This window comes from Eurosta solidaginis, chromosome 5 (genome assembly GCF_040869045.1).
Source record: "Eurosta solidaginis isolate ZX-2024a chromosome 5, ASM4086904v1, whole genome shotgun sequence".
NCBI lineage: Eukaryota > Metazoa > Arthropoda > Insecta > Diptera > Tephritidae > Eurosta > Eurosta solidaginis.
Window position 1 is genome coordinate 26,380,524 of NC_090323.1, and position 21,253 is coordinate 26,401,776.

General features: G+C 37.9%; 1 protein-coding gene across 1 annotated transcript in view; it reads left to right on the forward strand.

The window, feature by feature from the left end:
- LOC137254050 (uncharacterized) overlaps positions 1–21,253 on the forward strand; it is a 151,175-nt gene that overhangs the window by 99,938 nt on the left and 29,984 nt on the right. The window contains exon 2 of the mRNA XM_067791732.1: positions 8,233–8,370. Coding sequence (XP_067647833.1) covers positions 8,256–8,370 — 115 coding nt within the window. The 5' untranslated portion in view covers positions 8,233–8,255. The remainder of the gene's footprint in view (positions 1–8,232; positions 8,371–21,253) is intronic.

A 21,253-nucleotide genomic window follows, 5' to 3' on the forward strand; every position in this document is an offset into this window, starting at 1 on the left:
GTTGAACTACAAAACGATCCGTCAGAAGCTGAATTTTCACAGCAATTACTTAAAATCGGAAATGGCCAAATGTCTGCCGATCCAACAGGAATGATTACATTGCTTAACAATTTCTGCACTTTTGCACAGTCTGGAGCACTGATTATTATGCTGTGCACTATTACCCTGCAAAAATCGCGACCAGTGGACCACTTGATCCAACGATTTTTGCAGGGTAATGTACCACGACTTTGCAACGGTACCAGACTCGCTGTGAAGAAGCTACTGGGTAAGGTTATCGAAGCAGCAATTTTGAAAGGGAAGTACAAAGGAGAAGACGTTTTCATACCCAGAATTCCACTGATTCCGACGGATTTACCGTTCAATTTCAAACGTTTGCAGTTCCCTATTCGCCTTCCCTTCACTATGACAATTAATAATGTGGAAGCGCTGCAAAATCGCGAGTACTCCATGCATGCATGTATGGAGTACTCGCTATGGACCAAGCGAGTGCTCCAAAATTAACCACAATTCATACAAAAAATATGGTCCAATTAACATAGCGATGTCCTAGGACTGGACCATATACTCCAGCTCAGCATTACATCAGAGTAATCCATGGAGTACCCACAGTCCAATAAACATCGTGTAGTGATTACAATCGTTAAAAACGAGCAACGATCGGCTTACAATATGTTCGCGTAGAAACATGAGTTGGTCCATTGCTGCATTACAGTGGAGTATAATGGTAAGTACTCCAGTGGACCACATGATGCAACGATTTTTGCAGGGAGGACAGTCTCTACAAATGTGCGGTATTAATTTAGAATACCCAATTTTTTCTCATGGACAATTTATGTAGCTTGCTCACGAGTAGGCAAACCATCGTCATTATTCATTTACGCGAAAGATGGAAAAACCAAAAACGTTGTCTACCAAAAAGTGTTACAATAAAGTTCGAATGAAATTGTATCAATGAATTTGCTTTGTTTCGTATTAATTTTATTCTCGTTCAGCAAGTCATTGAATTTATCGCCTAGCGAAGCGGGCGAGGGTACGCTAGTAAAAATATAAAGCTAATATAATAAGAATTTTCTATAGAAATGTCGTTTTAAAAAGCTGTATAAATATTTAGTATTTTTCATCATTAACAACTGCTTGGTGCACTAAAGAACTTAAATGTCTAAAAAACCAAAAGACACATTCGTTCAAGCGATACAAACTATCTAGTACAAGAACTGCCTATGCTGCTTACTCTATTTTACGTCACAAATATAACACCTTGACGGCAGTTGCTATAAAGAGTATATTAGTAGGGTTAGTAGTAATATTTTTTATAACCCTAAGGTTAACTCAAAAAGAAAGACTAACGGGCTTCCTTCTACAATGAAGCTTAACGATCATACTTCGAACGATAATGCCATAATAGCTAATATATTTGCAGATTTTTTCAAATCTAGCTAATCGAATTCATCCGATTCGGTGCCGTCAGATTATACATTTAGTTTGTCCCCACTGAATTCGGAATTAGTTCCTTTTATTAGTGCTGAGGATGATCTTTGGCATCTGGACAATCTGAAAATATCTTACTCTGCTGGACAAAATCCGTCAGTTGTGCTAAAAACTTGTGCACAATACCTATGCCGACCTCTAGCTTGTTTGTTTAATGCCTCGCTGAAGCAAGGGATGTTTCCTATGAAGTGAAAAGAGTTATTTATAATTCCTCTCTATAAGAGTGACAGCAGATCTTGTATCACAAATTACAGAGGAATATCTAAACTCAATGCCATTCCCAAACTGTTCGAAGCGTTTGTCACAAAGCAACTAGCGTTCAGTGTATCTTCGATTATTGACTTATCATAGCACGTCTTTTTTAAGGGGAAGTCAACAGTCTCTAACCTTCTAGAATTCACGACCCTTGTATCCAATAGCTCTAAATCTAACTGCGAAATCTATGTTATTTACACACATTTTTGTAAGCCTTTTGATAAAGTCTCCCATTCTCTACTCTTTCCATCTTTACTTCTCTCTTTGGTTTCTTCTTATTTGAATAAACGTAAACAAACAGTTATTCTTAACAACTGTTGGTCCAAATTTATCAATGTAACTTCTGGTGTTCCACAAGGTAGCCATCTTGGTCCAGTGTTATTCCTACTGTTCATTATTGACCTACCAAGTGTTTTGAAGCACTGTAAGCCGTTGATGTATGCGGAAGACGTGAAACTTATTATGCCTATCCGCTCACCAGAGGATGGAGCACTTCTTTAGTCGGATCTGAACAGCCTAGTTGTATGATGTAATGTAAACCTCATGTTACTAAACCTTCCGAAGTGTAAGTTTATGTATTTTACACGGAAAACCTTTAAACACCATAAATATGTGATTGGAGATTATTTGATTAAGCAAGTCACCAACTTCACTGGCCTAAGTGTTATAATGGACCCTAATTTTGATTTTAAATTAGATGTGGAAACTTGCGATAATAGGGCTAAAGGTACTTTGGCGTTCGTGAAAAGGTAGTCTAAGGAATTTAACGATCCGTACGTTACTAAAACTCTGTTTACATCATTGGTGAGGCCAATATTGGAATATGCTTTAATAATCTGAAGCCCGACGATAAATTGGAATCGGTTCAAAAACAGTCTTTGTTTTTTACTTTGAAACACTTGCCATGTGACACATCAAGGAATCTTTCGCCGTACTGCAGCCGGTTAGAACTATTATAGTTGACTACATTACAGAGCCGTAGGGTGATGCCTAATATCTTTTTTATAATAAAACTCTTAAGAGGGATGAAAGCTAGCACATTTTTCCTTGGCAGCATTAAGTTTAATGCGCCAGTCAGACTGTCTAGATATTTTCAACAAATGCATATAATTACATGCAGATCGAACTTCGAGGCATAATCACTACAAAAACTTAGATGTTTGCCACCCGATTTTCAGAATTAAAAAGTACCTGACTACCGTGTTAAAAAGGTAAGGTGTAACCCCCTATACCTCTGTGCGTCGTTTAGACTTTTAGTTTCAATTATTTAATAAATATACAGTCTATTTTTGTAATTAGTATTTAAATGTATTTAAGTTGGAAAGGCTTTTTTTTTTTTGTTTTTTTGTCTGTCCGTCCGTCCGCAAACACGATAACTTGAGTAAATTTTAAGATATCTTAATGAAATTTGGTATGTAAGTTTCTGGCCACTCAATTCAGATCGCCATTTAAAATGAACGAAATCGCACTATAACCACGCCCACTTTTCCGATATCGAAAATTTCGAAAACCAGAAAAAGTGCGATAATTCATTACCAAAGACGGATAACGCCATAAAACTTGGTAGGTGGGTTGACCTTATGACGCAGAATAAAAATAAAATAAATGTAAGGCGCGAATTTGCGTCGTGCCCCTCTTGATTTTCCCTACAAATTGGCCGGACGGGACCTACAATGTTTTATGCCGACTCCGAACGGCATCTGCAAGGCAGATGAGTTTTCACTGAGAGCTTTTCATGGCAGAAATACACCCGGAGCCCTTACCAAACACTGCCGAGGGGCGACCCCGCTTAGAAAAATTTTCTTCTAATTGAAAAACCTTATTTCTAAAATTTTGATATTGCTTTGCTCGGGGTGCGAACCCAGGGCATACGGTGTGATAGCGCTACCATCACACCACGGTGGCCGCCAATAGACGCCAATGACGCAGAATAGAAAATTAGCAAAATTTTGGACAATGGGCGTGGCGCCGTGCACTTTTAAAAGAAGGTAATTTAAAAGTTTTGCAAGCTGAAATTTGGCAGGTGAGTATGTAATGTTCGGTTACACCCAAACTTAGCCATCTTTACTTGTTTTTGTTAATTTTTTGATTTTTTTTCTGATCCCCTTCACTGTTTAAAAGTATCACCTTAATAATCGAAATTTTTTTTTTTTTCATTAAAAAAAATGTTCATATAACAAAAGTTTTCCCAATTTTTTTTTATTTTCTTTTACCATGCATATCGCAAATACTTATAAAAATTTTTCGTAACTTATTTAAAATTTTAACTATTTCCGTATTTTTTTTTACTCCATTTGTTTTAAATTTCATTTGCAATGTACTTTTTTTAATAAGCAAGCTACGAACAAAAGCCAAGTTACCTTGGGCTGCTTGTAAGTGTCAGCAAATTCGCACATTCAACCAGAATTTTCCACATTTTTTTTATTCTTTCTCCTTCTGAAACTCGCCAACAGGATATAAAAATTCTCAACAATCCTTAAGCAAAAAAAATATCAAAAAGCAACAGTGTGTCTCACGTTTTTACATTTTCTCCCAAATTGCCACTTTTTAATGCAACCGAATGCGACCCCAAAAGTTTGGCATAGTTTTTGGTAATAAATTTTAAAATAATCTTCAAAATCATACACGTCCCCTATTACGTACCTAAACGTTTTGAATTCTAGTAGTTTTGAACAGCCAACCTTGATGATTTTAGGTTTTTTAATTTAAGAAAACGTCTATTCATCCAACTCAAAGGCAAATATGAACAAAAAATGCAATATTCAAAAATGACTGAAAAGAATTTTATACCATCAAGAGCTGCGGATGACGAAATTTGTCAGGATGTAGGAAATTCCCTGCAAGAATAAACAAGGGAACATTTTTCATCATTGCTATAAAGCTAGAGGGAAGGCGAATCCAATACCTTAATACCAGATGAAGTAGAGAGAATGCCAATATCTAGGCAAAAAATTACAAAACGCAGGAAAACGAAGGACTGCCGATCGATTTGTTCAGGTTGGCTGGATCAGAGTTCTTAAAGAATAAGCCTCAAAAGCTATTCAAAACAAGACCAGATAGACGATCGTTTGAACAGAAATTGGAGGTTCAATTTGCTCTGCCTAATCCACAAGAACGGTATCTCATCACCCACGTCAATGATCAGAGAACTAGCATATATTATTCTATCTAGAGTATTTTGCGAAAACTGGGACAACCCAAAGAGGTTGCTAATGTAGAGGAACTGGAGGAGTCGAATGAATTCCTAACAAGGACGCAAGGACGCTTATGACTGCGTATAACAAAGCTTGCCCTCTAAGAAGATTCAGAGGAAAAGCAAAGCCGCCATTGTGGAGCAATGAGCTGAGTCTTCTAAGAAGACAGGTAAAAGAAATGTTTAAGCTTGCAAAGACCGCGGAAAGCGAAGCGTGTCGGGACGAGTACAGGGATCTACTGAGGATCTACAAATGTGAAATTACCAGGGCGAAGAGAAACTCATGGAAAAGTTTCTGGACGGACATAGAATGCTCCAGCGAAACAGCACGGTTGAAAAAAGTCCTAGCAAAGGGAAACATAGTCCAGGGACTAATAAAGAAAGAGAACGGGGAATGGTCACGTAATAGTGAGGAGTCCCTTGAGGTGCTTCTCGATACACATTTCCCATCGGGAGACGGTATAGAAGAGCCAGCAGACATCACTCATACTTCGTTCACGGAGCTAGTAGTGCCGGGCTTGGTGACCAATACCAAGATCGAGTGGGCAGTGAAGACGTATTCTAAGTTTAAATCGCCGGGCCCAGATGGTATATTCCCGGCCATGCTACAAGTCTCAAGTAGGGCGGTCGTGGAATGGCTTAAAATAATATTCGATGGGTACATAAGACTGAATCATGTACCGCACTCTTGGAGAATTGCTCGTGTAGCTTTTCTGCCAAAGGCGGGGAAGATCGGTCACGTGTATCCCAAAGACTATAGACCCATTAGTTTAACATCAGTTCTGCTCAAAACCTTTGAGAGGCTGATAGATGTGTACATAAAGTCCAACGTGGATGAAAAGCTGCTCTCCAAAACACAGCATACGTACACCAAAGGCAAGTCGGTAGACACCGCATTGCATAGGGTGGTAATAAGCATAGAGAAATCCCTGGAATATAAGGAGTATGCTCTAGGCGTCTTCTTGGACATTGCCGGCGCTTTCAATAATGTTGCAAAATTGCCGATTGTGAATGGTTTTAATTACATTAAAGTACATCCAGCCTTATCAGATGGATCGGCTGCATGTTAAATTGCAGAAAGATTACATCACAACGGGGATTGTACGAGGCCACGAAATCAGTGGGCAGGGGCACGCCGCAGGGAGGGGTGCTATCACCTCTGCTGTGGGCGCTGGTCATCAACCAACTGCTCAGCCAAATCGATGAGGGACCCGTAAAACTTACGGCTTACGCAGATGACGTTGCAATTGTCATAAGTGGAAAGTGCCTTCCAACGATTATTTCTTTGATGGATCGGGCGCTTCGGAATATTTATACCTGGGAATCTAATGTCGGGTTGAAAGTCAATGCGGAGAAGACGGATATGGTCTTGTTTACAAAGAGGTACAAGGTCCCAAATTGGGCCAGGCCTAAGTTAGGAGGGGTGACCTTACAGGAGAAACCTTGCACAAAATATCTAGGAATCATCCTAGACAGTAAGCTGTCATGGAAGCTCAACGTGGAGGAGAGGGTCAAGAAGGTCTCAACGGCACTCTATGCATGTAAAAGAATCCTGGGGTGTACGTGGGGCCTTTCGCCCCCTCTTTCTCATTGGGTTTTTACAGCGATTGTAAGCCCTATTCTATACTATGGAGTTCTTGTTTGGTGGAAGGCCACACAAAAAACAACACACCTCAAAAAATTAGAGGGGATATGCAGACTATCGATGCTCAGCATTATGGGAGCCCTGAAAACAACCCCGGCGGTTGCACTGTATGCCATTCTGCACATTCCACCTGTAGACCTGGTAGCAAAGAACAAAGCGTTAACGACCGCAACCAGGCTCGGTGCTTCAGAGCAGCTTGATCGCCGACCATATGGCCATAATAATATCGCGTCATCAATCACAAGACGAACAGACTACATGATTCCCTATCTGCGCTTCGAGGGAGATCTTAAGGCCACAATAGAGGTGGACGGTTGGCGCAAGGGTGCGCAAATGGCGGACGAGGCGATACATTTGTACACCGATGGTTCTAAAGTAGTGGAAGGAGTAGGGTCTGCGGTATAGTGTGCTGATCCGGAAATAAGCGGATCCCACAGGCTGCCGGATTACTGTAGCGTTTTCCAAGCGGAAATTCTATCCGTAACCAAAGCAGTAGAAACCCTGGAAGAGAATAGCTTAAGCTGAAACCGTGTTAACTTTTATATTGACAGTCAAGCAGCAATTAAGGCAATAATCTCGCATATCACAGCATCTAAATGCGTGTTAGAGTGTAAGCAGTCTCTGAAGAGAATCGGGACGGGGAGAAGCATATATCTCTATTGGGTTCCAGGGCATATGGGTTCAAGCGCTGGGCTGTAAACTGTCGAAGATTATGTGTAGGTCTTACAACCTTAGACTAACACAGTTGCTTCTATCATTAAAAAGAGAGGACTGTATACTCATGACGGGTATTCTGATTGGACACTGCCTTCTGGCGTCACATGCCTTTAAATTAGGCTTGGTCAATGATAGCAGATGTAGGAAATGCGGGTTGGAGGAGGAAACGATCGAGCACGTTCTGTGCTCGCGCCCTGCACTTGCCAGGCTAGGACTCCAGCTATTAGGAGTGATACAGCTGTCAGATCTAGAAGCAGCAATTGGCTTACGTCCTAGGAAGCTTCTAGTATTTTCCAAGAGGACGGAGTTTTTTATAACATAGGTCCTGGTTTTTGATAAGTATTTTCAGTTTGGTCGTTGCGTCTTCAAATGGAGTTTGCGTCTTCATTAAAACTATCGTAAACCTAAAGTCTTCTCTCTTCAGAGATATGAGCCACTTTGTGAGTCTAATATCGTAGGTTTTGCACATGATCTTAGAAATTTTGCAGCTCCGCGCTTTTGTCCACGCCTTTCCTGATTGATAGATCATATGCAACTCCTGTTCCTTTTGATTTCTCCCAAACTGATTGGGAGGTCTATCATCGACTCAGCGAATGTTGCACCCTCCTATGCCAACTCATCGGCCTTTTCGTTACCTTCTATGCCTTCATGGCCGGGAACCCAGTAAAGATGTTTAGTCCGGCCTGAGCGAAGTTTTTCTAATGCTTCTTTGCATTTCAGAACACTTCTTGATGAAGTACTGTGTGAGATTCTGAGTGGTGACCCCCCAAAATATTTCTAATTGAAGAAAAGACTTTTCTAATTGAATTGCTATTTATCAGAAATACAAAAGAAAATTAACTTATTGATGAAAAAATTAAAAATAAAAACTGCAATTTTTTATTCATTGAAAGTACTTTATTTAACCGCAATTTCTTCTAATTCTTTCCAGGTAAATTTTCAAAACAACAAAAAATGGCCAAGCGCTACATGAGCTCAGATTTTCAGAGAAATTCGAGTATCAAACGCATATTAGTTTGTGCTATTATATTAAATTTTATATTAGCAATTGGCATCCCAGCTACGACAGGTAGGCTACAACGACTAAAAGCTTTAAACAAAAGTAATATATCTTATTTTTATGAGAGAATTTGTGGATATCTGGAAAAATAAGCAGAAACAAATGCAGCTTGTTTATAAAGTTTATCTTCAATCAAAGTTATGTTGCTTATAGAAGTTTATATATACCAGAAAATATTTTTCATTTTTTACATTTGTATATGCAAAAGTAAGCGTTAGTCAGTCAAATTTAATTTATCTTTAAAGATACATATATGTTAGGGTGGGTCGATTTGTATGGAAGAAAGTTAACCGATACCGCGCCATTGATTTTTCGATAGGATTTGGGCTCAGAAAAAAAAGTTCCACTACGCTTACCCAAAAAAATTATAAATTTTGAGCCTGCGAAATTTAATTTTTTTTTTTTTTTACTTTTTTTCGACTTTGATTTTTAAGGTTTCTTTCATGACCTACTAAAAATATTTTCATATGTATACTCTGCCCCACCGAAAAATATCCGCTAAAAACGTTGCCGATAACAGTTTTTGGAAAATAAAATATAAATAATTTTCTTGCCGGCTTGAGGTCCAATATAGATCATAATGGAGGAATTATTGGAAGATACAACTACAAAATTGACTAGAACACCAAGATGCATTACCAAATATGTGGACGACCTATTCGATATTATTAATGAAAATGATGCAAAAAGTACACTTGACGCATTAAATTCATTTGACAAATATATAAAATTCACAACAGAACTCGAGGACGACTGAAAATTGCCTTATCTTGACATAATTATTATTCGACGAGGAAACCAATTAAAGCTCAAGTGACGAATCATCAAGTTTTATTAAAAACATCCAAAACAGATGACAATGAATACAGCAATGGGCTGTATACGACGTATGTTACAAATATCAGACGACACTTACCACACGGGAATAAAAGAAGAAATTAAATTAATATTAAAGAGTGACTTTCCTGACAATGTTATCAAAGCCTTAATCAAAAGAAGTTTATCACAGACGAGTCAACGTGAATCCGAAAAACAGAAATATTCAAATCGCTAGCATATGTACCAAAATTATCAGAGCGTCTAGCAAAATCAGACTGCTATAATAGAGAAAAGGTGAAGATAGCTCACAAACCAATAAACACATTGAAAAATATTTTAAACAAAACGAAATCCAAAATTCCTAAAACAGAAAAAAGTAATATTGTCTATAAAATCCCTTGTAATGGAAACAAAACAGAATCATGCAGTAACATTTATGTGGGAACAACGAAAGCAAAATGAAAATCTCGACTAGCGCAACATAAAACCGACTTTAAATATTGCCATGAAAATTTAACCAAAAACAGCATTAATGACACACTGTGCAACGAAGAACCATTTTCCAGACTTTGAGAAAGCGACTATACTCCAACAAAAAACCAATTATAACAAAAGATTTACACTGGAAATGCTGCATATAATTAACACATCGACCAGCATAAGAATGAACAACAAGACGGACATCGATAATTGCGCGAGCTCATACCGACATTTGATAACAAAGAGACGGACAGTACAAAACTCGGCGTTGAGCAGTGAAGGCGCGCAAAATAATGTATGTAAACAATGTTTTTATGAATGTTTGTTTTGATGTCAATTGTTATTTTATTTTGTTTATGTTTTTTATATTGTTATAGTCAATCCTGAAGACGGTTACAGTAGGTAACCAAAATATATTGAAAAATTTAACAATTTTTGAATTTGTATTTACAAAACTTGGACCTCAAGTCGGCAAGAAAATTATTTATTTAAAAAGGAAAGGTCGCTTAAAACTTATAATAAAAAAATATATTTTTTTATACATGAAAATTTTACAATCAAATGAAAATTTTTTTAGTAGGTCGTGAAAAAACCCTTAAAAATCAAAGTCGAAAAAAAGTAAAAAAAAATTAAATTTCGCAGGCTCGAAAATTATTTATTTGGGTAAGCGTAGTGGAACTTTTTTTCCTGAGCCCAAATCCTATCGAAAAATCGATGGCGTGATATTGGTTAATAAATCGACCCTGTCTAATATATATATTTATATATACCAAAGCTTTTACAACTAATTACAATAAACACGTGTCGCATACTACGCTCACAAATTCACAATCAGAAACGGGCCTCGATAGAGGTAATGTCATATACATATTACTTCCTTATGTATATACATACGTATATGCATTTATACATACTTATATATGTATATGCAGACAGCAATGTCATTATTGACTCATTTATTTATTCATTAAATAAACTGCGGCACATGCAGCCTAAGGCTTGTTGGTCTTCTCTTACAGCATAAACATATACGAGTATGTACATATTTACATTTACGCACATACGGCACGTCTGGCTTGGCTATCGTTGGTAAATATAAATAAGTTTACCTTCGTAAATACTTATTTACATAGCCAGATATGAATTGGTGCATATGTATGTATGTGTATTTGTATATGTATGTATTTGTATGTACATACATACGCGCGTTGTGTGGCATAATAACATAATGTTGCGTATACGCCACGTCGTACAATATAATTAAGTTATTATTGAAACATTAAATATGAGGTATTTGTTGTTAACAAATACCATTAAAAGTGCTACAAATAAATAAACATATGTTTCATGCAATTACACAGGTAAATGTACTTACGCACATACATACATATGAGCTTGATTTATATAGTAAAAAGCACTGCAGGAAATTTTAGGTATAGGCTGCTTACAGCGACTGCTTATGCTGACTGCATTCTTTGAGCAAAACGAGATACTGCCAAACTTGTCTTAACTTGAAAATGTTACCTTTTACTTCGTTCTTGGAAAATGGTTTAGTTATTTCTTTTATGTGTAAACATATTTGAGTTATCGATTTGTTATCAATATGTTATAAATTTGATATCGATAACAAAAGCTTTACCCGAGTTACCGATTTTTATGGACGAGTTCTTTGTTTTTTATTGATGTACTATCGAAAAGTTATCGATTCGTTAGCAAACATTTATCGACTTGTTATCAAAAATGTGTCAATTTGTTATCAGACTGTAACCAATTCTAAAAAAAACTCCATCGAAATATTATCGAAAAGTTATCGAGACGACTCATCAGTTTTTTATGAAGCAGATAACGATAAACATTATTATTATATATATTATTAGACCTCGATGCACTCCGACCTTGATATTTCAGCCTATTATTGTACTTGTAGGCTTTTAATGCATTTAAGTAACTGTTCAGGCTTTTTACTTTATATCACGCAGTGATTAAATGGGAGAATCTTTGCTCTGCCAGAGCGACGCTTTCACAGAGAATTTGAACCGGCGTTTCATGCTTCAGCTAACAGGGGTGATAGACTTATGTATCGGATAGATAAAACTTATGCTTGGTTTTCACTTGGTCAAAATGACTGATATCAAAAACTGCCTCAAGCTGACCCGCTGTGCAGTTGGGGTCAAAAGTGTTCCCATTACGTCACATTACTTACTCGAAGTTGATAGGAAGCCTTTTGGCAAACAAAAATAAATTACCAAATGAATGTGTAATGTCAAATTTGCTATACCGTGGGCAATAGCTGTCCTCACTTATTAGTCAATTGTCAATTTGTAGTCAAAACGGATGACAAACGCGTCTGACGTTGTATGACAGGCCGTTTTCATTGCTAGTGTCATCCTTGTGGTCATATTTGATCTAGCGAAAACCAATCATATGTTCTTTATAGTACCGAGTGAAAGTTCGTAGGTCCTCTCTGCTTGAATTAATGAGTTTGGTTGATAATCTCATTGCTGTGAGTATAAACAATTTGGCTTGTTGTTGCCCTGGACATTCAATCCAGTATTGCCTGTACTGCATTGTTTCTCAGTTACTTATAGTTTGCCTAATATTTGTGAATCCACTGAAGCGCTCTGGACCATGGAATGGTGCTATAGCACGCTGCTCATTAACTTCAAGTCTCTGATGCTCGGAAATCCATCTTAACAATACTTTGTTTCTGGATCCTAGATCATTCGGTGTTGGAGTCTCTTTCATCCATCATTCAACGAGTAGCTTAGAAATAATTTTTTAAGACTGCAAGGCACGTAGAGCTGCCGGGGTGTCTGACATAATGAGGACACTCCTCACGTAAAAGCCTCTTCTTAGAAATTCACTACTGCAAACTTCTTCTGCATGGACTTCTGCCTGAAAAGCTCACATAGATGCCAGCTCCCGTTTCCACATCAACAACTTTCGATTTATCTGTTAACAGATCTCTGAGTTAGGGCAGTATATGTGTTCCCTATTTTTTGAGAGTTTTGCCCATATAAGTACCTAAACATTCCGTGAAATTCTGAGCGTTGTGACCATAACATCACATAGTTGCAATACGGAATTTGCTATAAATTTTCTTATTACTTTTATATGCCTTTTCGTGTAGAAAGCTTCTGTCTGCCTCTTTTCATACCTATGCGGATATACCTTTAACTCAACTTATTACTCCCTTCATAGTATAACCTCGCACGAAGAAGGGACCGCTCGTTTAATATAAAGGGTCCAAATTTAATATTATTGCATGATCCCCATCGACTAGTTCAGGATGCATCGCAAACACATCGCCTTTCCTGCAGGATTACTTCAGACATTTTTTGTACCTATATGTGTGTTATATTGAGTCCTACCCACTGCTGTTAAATTATCACGTGCGTGATAATTATATCCCCAAAACAGAATCATGCTGTAACATTTATGTGGGAACAACGAAAGCAAAATGAAAATCTCGACTAGCGCAACATAAAACCGACTTTAAATATTGCCATGAAAATTTAACCAAAAACAGCATTAATGACACACTGTGCAACGAAGAACCATTTTCCAGACTTTGAGAAAGCGACTATACTCCAACAAAAAACCAATTATAACAAAAGATTTACACTGGAAATGCTGCATATAATTAACACATCGACCAGCATAAGAATGAACAACAAGACGGACATCGATAATTGCGCGAGCTCATACCGACATTTGATAACAAAGAGACGGACAGTACAAAACTCGGCGTTGAGCAGTGAAGGCGCGCAAAATAATGTATGTAAACAATGTTTTTATGAATGTTTGTTTTGATGTCAATTGTTATTTTATTTTGTTTATGTTTTTTATATTGTTATAGTCAATCCTGAGTATAGTACGGAGTGAAAGTTCGTAGGTCCTCTCTGCTTGAATTAATGAGTTTGGTTGATAATCTCATTGCTGTGAGTATAAACAATTTGGCTTGTTGTTGCCCTGGACATTCAATCCAGTATTGCCTGTACTGCATTGTTTCTCAGTTACTTATAGTTTGCCTAATATTTGTGAATCCACTGAAGCGCTCTGGACCATGGAATGGTGCTATAGCACGCTGCTCATTAACTTCAAGTCTCTGATGCTCGGAAATCCATCTTACCAATACTTTGTTTCTGGATCCTAGATCATTCGGTGTTGGAGTCTCTTTCATCCATCATTCAACGAGTAGCTTAGAAATAATTTTTTAAGACTGCAAGGCACGTAGAGCTGCCGGGGTGTCTGACATAATGAGGACACTCCTCACGTAAAAGCCTCTTCTTAGAAATTCACTACTGCAAACTTCTTCTGCATGGACTTCTGCCTGAAAAGCTCACATAGATGCCAGCTCCCGTTTCCACATCAACAACTTTCGATTTATCTGTTAACAGATCTCTGAGTTAGGGCAGTATATGTGTTCCCTATTTTTTGAGAGTTTTGCCCATATAAGTACCTAAACATTCCGTGAAATTCTGAGCGTTGTGACCATAACATCACATAGTTGCAATACGGAATTTGCTATAAATTTTCTTATTACTTTTATATGCCTTTTCGTGTAGAAAGCTTCTGTCTGCCTCTTTTCATACCTATGCGGATATACCTTTAACTCCACTTATTACTCCCTTCATAGTATAACCTCGCACGAAGAAGGGACCGCTCGTTTAATATAAAGGGTCCAAATTTAATATTATTGCATGATCCCCATCGACTAGTTCAGGATGCATCGCAAACACATCGCCTTTCCTGCAGGATTACTTCAGACATTTTTTGTACCTATATGTGTGTTATATTGAGTCCTACCCGCTGCTGTTAAATTATCACGTGCGTGATAATTATATCCCCAAGGACTTATAAAAAATTTCCAAGAAAAAAGTCATATTTTCCTTATAATTACTATCGAATATAACGAAAGGCGTTTTTCATGTCTGAAATCAAAAGTAATTAACTAGCAATAGCTTATTTTCATTCCTTTTATGGCTCCATTATTATGTCTTTATTTCGCCGCCGGATGACATTGCAGAAACAAGAAATTTCCAGGACATCAAGGTGAAATATTGACGTTGTCTTGAAAGCAGCACCTCTCTATCTAGCCGATACATTGTATCGAAATCTTACATCCACATCATCTCACGATAAAGTTTTGTTTCAATATGGTCAAGGTTAAGATGAGAAAATTGTATGGAGCACGTTGGAATGAAATATTTAGTGTGTTTTACGTGCCATGAGGAAACATTTCTTGCCTGGATTCAGAGCTGCCAGCTGGCAGGCCTTTAACTTCGAGCAATATGTTTGTTTGGCCTTCAATGGCGATGCTAAGCTCACAGTTTACCGCGCAGTTATTCTGAAGGCTTCTATAATGATGAGAATAAATTGTCCACTTATTTTATTATCGATATTTTTATTCTCGTCACCTCGCCAGCATGATGGCGACATCTTTCAAGTCTATATTGCGCTTTTAAAGAAAGTGTACAGTCTTCTACCATTATCACTAGAAGTTTCGTTCCTGTCAGCTTTGGTTTCAGCTGTAGGCTGGTCTGTGAAAATACGGAAAAATCACTGTCACGCATATCCTTTGCAGATGGGCCTGGAGAAACACTTCTTACATCGTGCAAACCACGAAAGCGTGCTGCCCAGCAATGTAGCCAGTACTTCGGACACCAAGTTTATCGACTGCTACCATTTTTATAGACTCCAGCTAATAAATTTAAGCGCTCAACTCTTAATTTGCGCGGGAAATGTGACTGTACTCTGGTTTCAGCTGTAAACGCTGTGAGTACATGTGGATACCTTGGTATCTTTAGTATCGGCCACCGACTGGAATCTAACGTTCCAGTTGGTACAGATCCGCCTCAATTAAGTTACGTTCTGGCGAAAAATCTTTTTAGTTCTATAACAGACAACTAGCACTGTGAGAAGAACCTATTTCCGTTCATTGAAGAAAAATTTGCTCTGCTAGTCACTGACGAAAGTTCGTTGGTCAGGCTTCGTGATATGGGATATGGGCTTTCTGACTGCGGACACTCTAGCCTTCTTACCAGTTTCGACTTTATCCCGGACAGAACGGAATTTTGTATGCCGATAACTGCCAAGAGCTAGATGTAAGCCGCAAGTTTAAGTTGGCTGATCACTGCAGTGTATTCCAAGCGAAAGTTGCTGCGATTAAGGATGCGGTGGATGCAATTCTATCCAGTGCTATTACGGTTAGGGAATATAACATCTACTCTGATAGCCAAGCGACTTTCAAGGCCTTGAGCTCAACTACACTGCGATCGAGGGTGGTCTGGATGTGCCTGACCTCGCTTATGATTGCATCGAATTATTTTACAATTAAGCTTATCTGGGTCCCGGGCCATAGTGATATCCCAGGTAACTGTCAATCGGATCTCTTAGCCCGCATCGGTGCAACTGAACCGGATGAAGATGGCTGTAGAGATTTCGGGATCCAGCTGGCCAGCTGTGGATTGTTCCTCCAGCAAGCCTGAGTCAGCTCAGCAAACGCTGGGCGGACACCACGTTTTGCAGGGTAGCAAGATCTTTCTGGCCGAAAGTGGATGGCAGGAGGTCTGCTGAAATAATTGGGTTCACTAAGGCTCACCTATCAATGGTCATTGGGGTTTTGACAAGGCACTGACCCATGGGTGTCCATGCAGTACGGCCCAATATACTGGAAACTCCATCCTGCTGCAGCTGTATGGAGGATGATGAGGTGGAATCACCAAATTACTTTATGCTTGATTGCCCAGCTTTTGCCAGAGCTAGGCGAATGTACTTCGGTCGCGACTCACTTGGATCTCCCGAGGATTTATCCAAAGTTGAACTCGGTATCATTTGGAGCTTTATCGTTGCTACCCAACGATTCTCTAAGTAGCTAGATCTAGGTTACCGTTATTTTTGGTGTATGTGGTATCACAACGGACCAACGTGTTGTCCAAATCAGCTATCCTTATCAGGGCAGCTACCACCTAACCTAACCTAACCTAACTAACGAAAATCATTCGTTCTTTATAAAAACTATTCTGAGAGCAATTTGCCTTCGGAGAAATTTAAGCCGACTTTCTCTTCGAATTTTATTCGTTCTCCATTTTAGTTTTCGTACAAACAAACTTGCGTATTTAACGCTATCTCCGAACGGCAGCTGCAAAGCAGATGAGTTTTAACTGATAAGCTGTTTACTAATGGCAGATATACACTTCGAGTGTTTATCAAACCCACTGCCGAGGAACAAGGCAAAACCTTTGGGGAGTGTCTTTATCGTTAATACAACAACAACAACAATACCAGCTCCCTAAATGGATCCATGCAACGTGATATGGCAGTTGCCTTAAATTTTTTTTTTCCTCTATTCGAATTTTAAAAAATTGTATCAACTATATAAAGCAAGGAAACAAATACAAGCGGATAGCCTAGTGGTTAAGGCAACTGCAGTTTCACCATGTGATTCGCGGTTCGAATCTCGGTGAAACCTTTGAAAACATTACGAAATTGCCTGGTGATGATTACGTGGCGGTTTTCGAAATGGTACCATCGCAATATGCCAGTAAATATTTCTTTCTCTCTTTTCAGTTTCTATTAGAAAAACATAATAATGGAATATTCAGTTATTCTAAGCCGGTGTTAGGCTCATGAATTCTTAAATAATAATTTAAAAAATGTTTAATAAAAAAAAAAAGTATATCATTATAAAAATAATGACATAAAGTTATTTTTAAGGCCATGAGCTCAATTCAAACCCACAAAGGACGGTAAAATAACAAAAAAATTTTTAGTTTAATATAGTTATACAAAGTTCGCAAAATTTTGATTTCAAAGAGCTTTCTGTAAGCACTGAAAATAAAAAAAAAAAAAACAAACAAAAAAAAAATTGTATACGTATTCAACTTCTCATTAGACGACATTTGATGACGTTTTCAATGTGGCGGTACTCCCCTTCTTTCCCAATATTTCTTTGCATAATTGTGTAATTAGTAAGCTGAATTCGTTATAGAATCGAATGTACATTTTAGCTTGCAATAAAGTAACAAAAAGCAATTATATGAAGTCAGCCAACCAAATATTTTTAAATAAATATCCGACACGCATCACAGCTTCGTACTTTTTGTAATGCTGCAAACTATAAAATTAAATGTAGCGAAATTTGGCTTTAGTCACACTACGCATAAATAATTGGAAGTACATATGTATACGTGCATGCTTACATATGTGTGTGTGACTTCTACAGATATGCACTCATGCATCAATCCACATGCCGCTACAAATTCAAAAAGGAAGCGCCCGAAACATTAATGATGATGCCTGTTAAACAATTTTTTCTCACTCGAATTTTTCTTCTTTCTTTTAACAAATTTTATTTAATATTTCCCCTTTAAATTGAAACACTTTTTTGTTTGCTCATCCTTCGCATTACCATTATTCGCAATTAAAATATTTTTGAGAGCTTTTATGATCATCATATTTCATTGTTATTGTAGTTTTTTTTTTAACTCATGCAATTTACCTCTTTTATTATTTAAGCATTTTTCTCACTCAAGTGTATGCCGAAAGGAGCCACATATAAATACACATAAACACAGTTGCCCTTTTTTATTTTATTTGCATCAGTGTGCCACTTCAAGCGTTTTTAATTGCTCGAGTAGTCCAGCAAAAATTGGTGTAGAAGTGCATACTCATCGGATATAAATTACAAACACATGTACACACACTTTTGTATTCATATATATCTTTGGTCTTTCGGTAAAATGGTACATTGATATGTCGAGATATATTTGGCTTACGTTACTTGAAAAAATTAAGCAGCTCTTGTATCAAAATTCGGTAGTCATCTATTCGTTCATACACCAGCGAGCATAAAAATAGCAGTGTCGATTTTCATCAAATTTAGACAATTAAAAGCTCCTTTTTTACTTTCGATAATTCAACGAAAAAACTCAAGAGCATTTTCACATTTTTTTTTTCTGACTTGTTTTGAGTATGCTGTTTTGCAGGCTAATCAATTTTGGCCAAGCAAGGTTTAAGTTATAGGTCGCTCGAAATTCGCATTGGTTTTTGACAATTATTTTCCGAGGGTTTTTCATATTGTTTTCCAAACGAATGACTCATGCTTTAAGAAGCGAGTAACCGAAATAAAAGCCGGAAAACCAAAAACAAAGGTGGAAACAAAACGAGAATGAAATGGAAACCAAAGATGGAAACAAAATTGTAATTCTAACCGGAACCTAAACCAAAGATTGAAAAAAAAACAGGACACAAATCGAAACCGAGAGGAAAGATGGAAACGAAACAGGAAACGAACCAAAGATGGAACAGAAATTGAAACCAAAGTTGCAAACGAAATGGGAAGTCAATCGAAACTGAAACCGAATGTGGAAAAGAAAGCGGAACAGAAATCGGAATCAAATATGAAAACAAGTGTTGGAAGCGAAACTGGAACCGAAACAAAGATCGTAACGAAGCGGTAACCGCATCCAAAGCCAGAAACAACACCAAAACCAAAAATGGAAAGCAACCCCGAACCGAAATAGAAATGAAAGATAAAAACGAAACGGGACCGGAGCCAAAGATAGAAACAAAACTGGAACCTAAACCCGAAATCAAATCGAAACCGAAACAAAACCGGACCTAAAATCGAAAGTCAAACCGAACAGAAACCAAGTATGGAAACGAAAAGAGAACCGAAACCAGAACTCAAATCGGAACCCTAGCGAAAGTCCGATGAGAAACGGAAAACGAAACCAAAGATGTGAACGAGAACCGAAACCAGGACTCGAATCGGGACCGGAACGAAAGTCCGAAGAGAAACTGAAACCGAAACCAAAGGTGGAAACAAGAACCGAAACCGCAACTAGAATCGGAACCGGAACGAAAGTCTGAAGAAAAACGGGAACCGAAACCAAAGATCGAAATGAAACTGAAATTAGAACTCAACCCTGAAAACTGTAGAAAAAACTTAAACCGGACCTTTATTCTGAATCGAAACGAAGAACTGAAACCTAACCGGGCCTTAAATCGGAAGTCAAACCGAACAGAAACTAAGTATGGGAACGAAACGGGAAACGAAACCGGAACTCTAATCAGAACAAGAACGAAAGTCCGAAGAGATACGAAAACCGAAACTAAAGATTGCAGTCAGAGCCGAAACCGGGACTCAAATCGGAACGGCAACGAAAGTTCGAAGAAGAACGGGAATCGAAATCAAAGATCGAGCCGAAGGCAAAACCGAAGTCAAACCTCAACCCTGAACCCAGACAAAAGCCGTCAAAAAAGACCGCTACCAAAACCAGTACAGAACTAAAGTGTAGTGTAGCCACCGTAGTAAAAAAGGAAACGAAACAAGAATCAAAGCGAAACCGTGGCCGAAACAATAATCGCAATCAAAGGAGAGGCGATTTCTAAGTCGTACGGGAAATTAAAATCTTGAGCGAGATCGGCATTAGCTAGAAAATTTCTTAGTATTTTGTGAGACTCTTACTCTGATATGATGAAACCTAAATTTGTTTGAGAAAATTTCAACTTCACTAGAAAACTGGATTGCAGTGAAAATTGCATAATATATAGAGCTTAAGTTAAGATAATAAAAATTAAAAAAATATGTATGAAATTTCTCTAAAACTCTAGTAAATTTCAGTAAAAAATGTTAAATGTTAAGTTTCATAGTCTTACTTATTTCCCTTTCCTACCCCTAGTTAAGTTGCACATCGTACAGAATAACAAATTACGACAATCAAGCGTTTTGCTTTTGTCCTTTCAACTATTGCACTCAACTGCTAGTCGTTCTTTGTGTATTCGTTATTACCGGAACTTGTTCTCGTTTTGTTTTTACTAGCATTTCTTCTTTTTTATTCCTCCAATCGTTCATTCTTCAAAGCATGATTTGCTTCCGTAAAGTTTATGATGTCCTTTTACGATGCTAAGTAAGTAAAACGCTTAGCAGCCACACATTCATCAAAATACATCCGTTTCCGCTGCGATATCCGATGGAACTTCCTTTGCCATTGTCACCTACGCTTGTTAAGCTTCTTCTGTTTTTCACACCTTTTACTATTATTACTATTATCTAGCAACTATTTTTAGCAAATAAGTAGGTGTGTGACGGTATCTGCATACATATGAATACACAAACAAGAATGTATGTATGTGTGTTGTATGAGTATTTGTTAAAAGTAAATTTTGCATTTGTTTTCTCTTCCGACCACAGTCACTTTGAATCAACAGTAACGTTAGACCGTTAACTTACAGGTTGCATTGTTTTTGTTTTCTGTTTTTTCTTGTTTAGTTTCTAAGTTACAACTGGATGATCAGCTAGCCGGAATGTGTCCGACTATAGGAAACAAATAACGGCAGTGGTAGAATAAAAAGTACGTGTGTGAGTATTAAGATAAATAGCAGTAAAAACCAAACATAAGTAGTAGAGGGGGTAGTGTGACTTTTGAGAGGGAGAGCAAGAGGAGGGAAGGGAAAGGAAGAGGATGTGGTAGAGGGAGCTGGGGGACTGGGTAAGGGAAAGAGAATGCGAATGGGAAAGTTAACGGGAATGATAAAGCGAGAGAGGAAGAGGAAAAGAAGAAGAGTGGGCCGGGGAGAGAGAGAG